Source organism: Palaemon carinicauda, chromosome 6 (genome assembly GCF_036898095.1).
Source record: "Palaemon carinicauda isolate YSFRI2023 chromosome 6, ASM3689809v2, whole genome shotgun sequence".
NCBI classification, from domain to species: domain Eukaryota; kingdom Metazoa; phylum Arthropoda; class Malacostraca; order Decapoda; family Palaemonidae; genus Palaemon; species Palaemon carinicauda.
The window spans coordinates 163,555,917-163,565,916 of record NC_090730.1 but is presented as its reverse complement, the minus strand read 5'-3'; the positions used below and the strand labels follow the sequence as shown (position 1 = coordinate 163,565,916).

General features: G+C 38.6%; 1 protein-coding gene across 1 annotated transcript in view; it reads right to left on the bottom strand.

Moving 5' to 3' along the window:
• The window catches only part of LOC137642262 (serine proteinase stubble-like), a 19,501-nt gene that overhangs the window by 4,374 nt on the left and 5,127 nt on the right, over nucleotides 1–10,000 (bottom strand). The window contains exons 2-4 of the mRNA XM_068374788.1: nucleotides 7,778–8,436; nucleotides 5,946–6,156; nucleotides 3,870–3,966 (exon numbers count right to left, since the gene is read on the bottom strand). Of these exons, the coding sequence (XP_068230889.1) occupies nucleotides 3,870–3,966; nucleotides 5,946–6,156; nucleotides 7,778–8,436 (967 nt within the window). The remainder of the gene's footprint in view (nucleotides 1–3,869; nucleotides 3,967–5,945; nucleotides 6,157–7,777; nucleotides 8,437–10,000) is intronic.

Genomic DNA, 10,000 nt, shown 5'->3' with positions numbered 1-10,000 from the left:
ATATATATATATATATATATATATGATTTAATGATCTCATCCTGAGAAATAAATCAGAAACGCATACATATCTTATCCTTGATAAATTGTGATGTGAATAACACAGGAATATAGATATATTATTCAAAATGAACAACCGGTCATTTGAATCAAGGTTAAAGGCACATTATTTTGCAAACCAGAATTTGCATGGAATAGGATGTCCCGAAGTGAAAAAGCAGATAAATGAGTATAAATCAGCAAACAGATAAAGACACTCATAAACACCGATTTAAATAACAAAAATATAGGCAATGAATATTTGAGATATTGAAATTTCTCGTCCTCTGTTATACTCTGTTTGCCCCAGAGAAGAAGCTCGTTGCATATGCAGATGATGCTACTCTCTTTGCTTCAATTCCATCTCCTGAATGTAGATCTAAGGTTGCTGAATCCCTATTTGAAAAAGCATGATGCTACAAGCCCTAGGGCTCCAATAAGGAAAAAAGTCCATTAAGGAAAGGAAATAGGGAAATAACCTAGAGTTGCTGGATCTATAATTGAAAAAGCCGGATGCTACAAGCCCTAGGGCTCCAATAGGGAAAATTAGCCCAGTGAGGATAGGAAATAATGAAATGAATAACCTAAATATGAGAAATAATGAATAAAAAATATAGAATATTTTTAGAATCAGTAGCAATGTTGATATAGATTTTAGATTTATCATATATAAATTATGAAGAGATAGCTTATCACTATGATTTCTGAAGCTCTACTATATCAGTAGCACACATGAGCTCGTGGTTGGTACAGCTTTAAGACCATTAATGGAAGTTCCCTCTTCAAATACAGCTAATGAAAGACTTCCAATTCGGATACGTTCTAGGAATCTAGGAGGAGAGGCTTGAAATTGTCCGGATACCTTCCAGTAAGTGAGTGACAGCAAATTGTAGTTGTCCTTGTTGGTAAAAGGAAACTGATAATGCTGATGATTTTACCTGAAATATATGAATCCTGGGATGCTTCTGGAGTCCTGATAAGAGAGCTATATCCTATAGCATTTAAACCAAAATATCTTTAGTTCTGTAAATATCAAAGGGGTAACGTCCTTGCCTGGTGATTGCCAGATTGAGGTTCGAGTCCCGCTCAAACTCGTTCGTTCCTTTGGTAGCTGCAACCTCACCATGCTTGTGAGCTGAGGGTTGGAGTTTTGGGGAGCCTATAGGTCTATCTGCTGAGTCATCAGCATTCATTGCCTGGCCCTCCTTGGTCCTAGCTTGGGTCGAGAGGGGCTTGGGCGCTGATCATATGTATGTATTGTCAGTCTCTAGGACATTGTCTTGCTTGATAGGGCAATGTCACTGTCCCTTGGTTCTGCCATTCATGAGTAGCCTTTAAACATATCCTTAATCATGCCTGGGGTTTGGGCAGCTTTCATCACTACCTTGGCCAAGTATGGATTGGTAATGGTGGGAGACTTTTGTTTGTCTGATCGCTCAAAAGTAAACCAACCAAATATGGGTTGTCCTGACTAGTACAGCGTTGCTGATCATGGCTGTACATGAACCCCTTCACCACGTTAAGGTATATCCATTCAGAAAGCGGAATATATGTGAGGGCAAACAGCAAATATTGAAAGAGTTAATAACAGGGACTGAAGCATCATATTATTTTAGTTTCTATTATGATATTAAAGATTAGAACCATAATAGCGTTCTGTTGAAAATCAGTGAACATTGTATTATTATTATTATTATTATTATTATTATTATTATTATTATTATTATTATTATTATTATTGCTTGCCAAGCTACAACCCTAGTTGGAAAAGCAGGATGCTATAAGCCCAGGGGCTCCAATAAGGAAAGTAGCCCAGTGAAGAAAGGAAACAAGGAAAGATAGAATATCTTAAGAACAGTAACAACATTAAAATAAATATTTCATATATAAACTATAAAAAGCTTTAACAAAACAAGAGGAAGAGAAATTAGACTAGAGAACAAATGGTTTGATTTTGGAGTGGAGAGAAGTTTGAAAAATTAGCTTTCCATACTTAAGTTAGATTATGTAGAAAAATCCCTGAGACGCAATTTATGAAGCTGTTGTTACTAAGAACAGCCTTCAACGCCTAGGTTAGGCGTTGGGCACAACTGGCCGTACTACCAGCTACGGGCAAAATTTGTGTGAAATCGTGGGTGTGACGCAAAGGGCACGCAACAGTCTTTGACCTCGTAGCCCGCCGTATACCAGCGGCAGAATCTTCACTCGCTGCACTAAAATGTTCTGCGGCAGTCAAAAAAATTTGTAGTCGCAGACAGGATACACGTCTGACGCAAGTAAGCCGTGCGTGTGACTTAGGTGCAACTTACGTGCCGTAGGATTTTCTGTGGCATGATCTCCGCACATTGGTCGTGCATGTAATTTGCGTGTAAATTGCGTCACAAGTACGAGCCACGCTCGTTTGTCGTACGGAATTAAAGGAAGTATGTGCAGATTCTGCTGCTGGTGCACGGGGGGCTACGAGGTCAAAGACTGGTGCGTGCCCCTTGCGTCACACCCACGATTTCACACAAATTTTGCCATTAAACCCCCCCCCCCCCGTAGCTGGTAGTACGGCCAGTTGTGCCCAAGGCCTTACATCGCAGGAGTTCATGGCTACGACTGAAAAATTCACAGACACGTACGGCTAAAAAATTCGTACGGGGGTTTGAGCCCAATGCCTTAGGAAGTTTATGTATCCGAACCTTGTTTTTAGCAAAACCAACGTCGCACTTATAAAAACAACTGGTTGTTGAATCAGTAGAACTTCAAAAGTTCAAACTTGCAGCCAATGTTTTATGTTGAACAGGCAGATGTAAGTCTTTCTATAGTTTATATATGAAGTATCTGTTTTAATGTTAAATTTTTTTTTTTTATTTATTTTAATCGTTCATTACTTCTTATATCGTTTATTTGTTTCCCCATTTCCTTTCCTCGCTGGGCTATTTTTCCTTGTTAGAGCCCTTGGGCTTATAACATCTTGTTTTTCCAACTAGGATTATAGCTTAGCTAATAATAATGATAATAATAATAATAATAATAATAATAATAATAATAATAATAATAATAATAATAATAATAATAATAAGGATGACAAGCATCAGGAAGAAGAAAGCTTATTCAATACTTTTTAGCCTTGAAGTTTTATAAACTAACCCAATCCTTTGATTCTCTTTTATAATCTATTCTTTACGTAGGTGTCTTTTTTTCACTAAGCTGCTTTCCTTACTGTGGCTTTCAACATTCTAATTTTCTAACTATGGCTAAAGCTTGGGGGAAATAAGAATAAATTATGTTAATAGTAATGAGTATGGCAACAATAATAACAGTTCAAAATCCAGAGTAGGTGACATGTATGGGTTTTTAACACCTCCGCTCTCGTGGTTAATTGTGCAATGAAAGGAACCTGTTACAGGGGGGGGGGGGGGTTTAGATTGAGAGACAGGCAGAGAATTAGATGGCGAGAGAAGGTGAAGGAGGAGATGGAGAGAGAAGGTTTGGTGAAAAAGGATGCCTTGCTTAGAAGGCATTGGAGAAGGCACGTCAGGCAACCGACCCTTTAATGTAGGGATAGCGGTTGGAAAGAAGAATGATAACAATATTGATAGGGGGAGAAGATCGAGAGGAAAGCAGAGAATTAGATGGTGAGATAAAGAGAAGGATGATATGGAGAGAAAAGGTTTGGTGAAAAAGGAAGCCTTTCTTAGAAGGCATTGGAGAGAGCACATCAGGCAACCGAACCGTTAATGTAGAGGTAATCGTGTGAAAGAAGTAATGTGCAAGTATCGGTTCTTATCTCTGCTATTAATGGCATGCAGTAAATACACTGGCTTTTACAGAAGAAATCTTACCTGACGCTTTGGTTAGAGAAGCAGTGGGCAGCGCTCAAGAGGAAGCGATCAGTGATTGGAACTGAGCCACAGATGGCATCATCCAGCGTTTCGGAACCTGGAAAGATTTGGCCACTTGATATTCTGAATGATATCATGGTTTTGTGATTTATCATTTTGTCTTGTCTCTAGCTTCTTCACATAAAGCTTGGTAACTGAAATAGGAAAATATCAATACCAAGTGGGAATAAGTTCAAGATTGTAGAGCAGCAACAATGGGACTTTCCCAATAGGTAGAATGAAATTTCTCTGATTCTAGACTTTGGTGGGCCTTTACCAGTAGGTAGAATGAAATTTCTCTGATTCCAGACTGTGGAGTACAATAGTACAATATTGCTCACAAAGACAATGAATAGTTGATTATAACTGATGAACCCTGTCTTGAATCCTCTCAAAGACATGCAGCTTTTGAAGGTACAGTATATCCATATGACCTTAGAAACCAATTGACTATAATTAAAAAAAAGGGCTCAGAAAAGGCTCTTACCTTTGGTCTATTGAATCCCATCTGAAGTCATTTAAAATAAGCCCAGGTCCAGATCTTAAAGCTTTCTTACATCCCGTCGTGGGTAGTACTACGAGTGGTTTGCGTGCCAAAAATGGCCAAGTAGAGAGATGCACGCAGGTGGAAAGTACTCTTTTTTATGATGCATAGCACGCAGCCTGAAAACTTGCCGGCCAGTTTTTCGCTACGACCTGGCACCGATAATTAGCACGCCTGGAGCACGCCTGGAGCACGCTCGGAGTACGCAAGACAAAAGTACTGATGAGTAAGTTCGATAGGCGTGCGTGTTACGCAGGCAAAACATGCAGCAATTCCAGGGTATTTTCCCACGAAGACATACTTGCCATGCTTGAGGCTCCTACTTTTCACTTAATTTCAATGTACGTGTTAACAAAAGGGGCATGAGCACACTTCCTCCGTGCGTATTACTTACTTTCAAAGTGCGTGGTGAGTACTACTACCGTACTTCTGAAGTGCGTCACAGTCAGACGACGCAGGTGACCAGCACGATAAAAGTGCGTCAGAAGTATGTGTTTAGACATGCTCAGGAGCATCGTGCACCTATATAAAATCTGATATGGACACCGAGCAACTGCTGCCAGCAATGCATCACGGTCTTTTGCTTCCTCTTGCAACAGCATCTGTAGAAGACAATGATGCATCTTTCTTGGTAGTGCCATATTGGATGCTGAAACAGTGAATGATGAAGAGACTCAGTACACTCTTACATTATTGTGATTATCCGTGCGTTCTTCCAATTTGACGCACAATTGTCTTGCTCAATACTTTTGTGCTCCTTATATTTCTCTTATGTTTTTTTACTTCATAAGTACGATTTCTGAAAGTACACTTCACTTGCAATTTACGTACGATTATCCCACTCATCATGTGCGACAGAAGTACAGATCTTACGTGCTCTTCACTTCTTCCTACTTCCAAAAAGGTGTACAGACCACTGACAGGCCTCACTTTTAGAGCAAGACACACCCACTCATTAAGTACTTACTACATACTTCCCCTCCGATTTAATTTTCACCCTGCGATAACGCCACGCCTGACAGGAACTCCGAGTCCTCATGATCTCTAACCATGCACTACGGGATGTAAGAGAGCCTTTCCCTATGGGCAGCGAAATCCCATCTGAAGTCACTTAGAACAAGCACAATAACAGATCTTACCTATGGGCAGTGACATCCCATCTGAAGTCACTTAAATGAAGCCCAGGTCCAGATCTTACCTACGGCTAGATGAATCACATCTGAAGTCACTTAAAACAAGCCCAGGTCCAGATCTTACCTATGGACACTGGAATCACATCTGAAGTCACTTAAAACAAGCCCAGGTCCAGATCTTACCTATGGCCAGTAGAATCACATCTGAAGTCACTTAAAACAAGCCCAGGTCTAGATCTTACCTTTGGACAGTGGAATCACATCTGAAGTCACTTGAAACAAGCCCAGGTGAAGATCCTACCTTTGGACAATGGAATCACACCTGAAGTAATTTAAAACAAGCCCAAGTCCAGATCTTACCTATGGACAGTGGAATCACATCTGACGTCACTTGAATTGGTTGTGTGACAGGAGTTGGAGTTATTGGGCGAACTATACTAGGAATTGGTGTAGACCCTACAGGTCTAACTGTAAATGGAGGGGGTGCTTGTACAATAGTTGGTCTAGGCACTACTGGAAACTGAGTTGGCTGTGTAGTTGGTCTGGAAGTGTCCACAACGAGAACTATACCCTGAAATTAAACTTACTTTTAATATTTTCTCAAAAGGAAAAGAAAGAATTTTTTTTAAGGGGGGCCAATTTAATGTTAACCTATTTCAATATTTAAAGGACGATGAAGATTAAGCTATGGAAAAGTATGTGAACATTCAAAAAATAGAAATGTTACTAACATAAACATTTTTCATTTTTACCTCTTAAGACATTTTAGGTACCAGTTTCACTTCTCAAATTAAATACAGTAGCAAATTTTTCGATTGTATTGTAAAGAATTCCTACTGTTCAACGGAATTGAATTCACAAAGATGTCATATATAATGTTCATGCTCTGAGTAATATGAATCTCCATCAACAAACAGAAGAAGAATGGTGAAATGCACCATTACCATGAGATTTTTGCATTATAAATAATAAGGATAAGCATTCTGGAATACAAATATAACCCTTACACCACCAGATGTTTAACAGGAGTCTCTTGCAGTATGAATAATAGGGATAAGCATGGTGGAATACAAATATAACCCTTACACCACCAGATGTTTAACAGGAGACTCTTGCAGTATGAATAATAGGGATAAGCATGCTGGAATACAAATATAACCCTTACACCACCAGGTTTTTAACAGGAGTCTCTTGCAGCATGAATGATAGGGATAAGCATGGTGGAATACAAATATAACCCTTACACCACCAGGTGTTTAACAGGAGTCTCTTGCAGTATGAATAATAGGGATAAGCATGCTGGAATACAAATATAACCTTTACAACACCAGATGTTTAACAGGAGTCTCTTGCAGTATGATTAATAGGGATAAGCATGCTGGAATACAAATATAACCTTTACAACACCAGATGTTTAACAGGAGACTCTTGCAGTATGAATAATAGGGATAAGCATGCTGGAATACAAATATAACCCTTACACCACCAGATGTTTAACAGGAGTCTCTTGCAGTATGATTAATAGGGATAAGCATGCTGGAATACAAATATAACCTTTACAACACCAGATGTTTAACAGGAGACTCTTGCAGTATGAATAATAGGGATAAGCATGCTGGAATACAAATGTAACCCTTACACCACCAGATGTTTAACAGGAGTCTCTTGCAGCATGAATAATAGGGATAAGCATGCTGGAATACAAATGTAACCCTTACACCACCAGATGTTTAACAGGAGTCTCTTGCAGCATGAATAATAGGGATAAGCATGCTGGAATACAAATGTAACCCTTACACCACCAGATGTTTAACAGGAGTCTCTTGCAGCATGAATAATAGGGATAAGCATGCTGGAATACAAATGTAACCCTTACACCACCAGATGTTTAACAGGAGTCTCTTGCAGCCTGAATAATAGGGATAAGCATGCTGGAATACAAATGTAACCCTTACACCACCAGATGTTTAACAGGAGTCCCTTGCAGTATGAATAATAGGGATAAGCATGCTGGAATACAAATATAACCTTTACAACACCAGATGTTTAACAGGAGACTCTTGCAGTATGAATAATAGGGATAAGAATGCTGGAATACAAATATAACCCTTACACCACCAGATGTTTAACAGGAGTCTCTTGCAGTATGAATAATAGGGATAAGCATGCTGAAATGCAAATGAAACTCTTACGACACTAGGTGTATCAGCATTTGTTCCTCCTCCAACAGGGGTTGCGGCAGGAGCAGCAGGAAGTTGTGTTCCTGTTATCGATATGTCTTGAGCTCCAGGGATTTTACTGGTTTGGAAAGGATTGAAACTAGGAAGCAATGACGCTGCCTGAGATATTATTGGTGATACTCCTTGGAATATACTGGGGATGGATACTGAAGGAAGTCGGTTTGGTAGATTCGGGATGATGCTTGGCAGTACTGGCGTGATGCTTGGTCGGAAGGGTATCCTCCCAGGTTGAAGAAAATTTGTAGGTGGTGAAGGTGGTCTTGGAATGAAGCTAGCTGGTGAAGGATTCCTAATAGGTGGTCTTGGAATGAAGCTAGCTGGTGAAGGAATCGTATTAGGTGGTCTTGGAATGAAGCTAGCTGGTGAAGGAATCCTAGTAGGTGATCTTGGAATGAAGCTAGCTGGTGAAGGATTCCTAATAGGTGGTCTTGGAACAAAGCTGGGTATTTGTGGTTTTGGAAAAGTATTAAAGTTTGGTATTGCAGGTCGATTGTTGACCCCTGGGCTTGGCCTGTTACTTCCTACAGAGCCCAGAATCCCACCTAATATATTACCCAATTGTCTTTTTTGGCGACTGAAGGTAGAGAGTGTGACATCGTATGTCCCACAGCCTGTATGTGGAAAAAGGCAGTGATAAATGTAAGCTTTTCCGAGACAGATATATGCCTTGGATAATTTTTCCTATTGCGATCGTAGCCTTTACTTAAAGAATATAGTTTATATTGAAATGCTTAGATATATTCTTGGATTCTTCTCTTCACCCAATATCACATACTGTGGAATAATGTGGAATGATTTTGGTTTTTCTTCTGCATGCTTATTAAAAAAAAAATTAAATTATTAAGATTTGATCTTGACAGGTACAATAGAAAATAACTTAGAAAATAAATGATAGTTTTTTATTCAATGTTAGGTGAAAAGTATGGTAATTCTAAATTAATTCAAGTTTCTTGCTTCAAAAAAAATCTTTAATTTACATTGCAAGCGTTGTTGTTCAGTAAGACGACTTCAGGAATTATTATGATCACCTTTATATATACTGTATATACAGTGGTAATGGTACGCAAGTTTAATTTGTTACAGGACCAAGCTCACAACCTAAAATGCTCTTAAACCAAAACAATTTTTCTCATAAGAGATAAAGAGAATTCACTCGATGCTCTCCACACGTTCATAAATGCACATATATACTGATTTTTAAAGTTTTGTTGTTATTGAAAGAGGAGATTAAAACCCCTAACATCAGAAATGAATACAAATAAATAATTCACAATTAGAAATAGGAATATTGACAAATTAACTTACACTTACCTTTGAGGAGCGTAGTTGCTGGTGTGCGGGAGATGAGGAGGGGGAGGAAGGGGAGGAAGAGGTTATTACATGGGGCGGGGGAGAATCTCCCTCCATGAGCAGTTCTGGTAAAATATTGGAGTTGTTCACTATCATTTACTCTTTTTCGACACTTGGTCATCTTTGTTTTAACCCTCTAATATTCAGTACTGATGAGAACCTTAATAAGTGATAACTGCTTTTAATCGCTGAAATGGCATGAAAATGGGGTAAAAATCACATGAAAACCGCGTGAACAGTGTATGAGTGGCACATGAGTACCGCTTCACTAATTTTGTGTTTGCCTAATTAGTACTTGTCCTCAAAAAATTTGCATGGGGGATAAATCTTTTCGCTTTACAGACTGATACAATGCCTTTAGACCAATTTGGAACATCATGGTCGTATAATGATTTTCTCGTATTCTGAGTTACTCGTAACCTGAGGTATCACTGTGTATATATATATATGTATATATATATATGTATATATATATATATATATATATATATATATATATATATATATATATATATATATATATATATATATATATATATATATATATCTTACAAAATATGTAATATCATATCAAGTGAAAAATTGATTAAGCTAAGGCACCAGCCATCCGTTGAGATACTACAGCTAGAGAGTTATTGGGTTCCTTTGGCTGGCCAGATAGTAGGACATTGGATCCCTTTTTCTGGTTACGGCTCATTTTTCCTTCGCCTGCACATACACCGAATAGTCCGGCTTATTCTTTCCACATTCTCCTTTGTCCTCGTACAACCAACAACACTTAGATAACCAAACAATTTGTCTCCACTCAAGGGATTAACTACTACA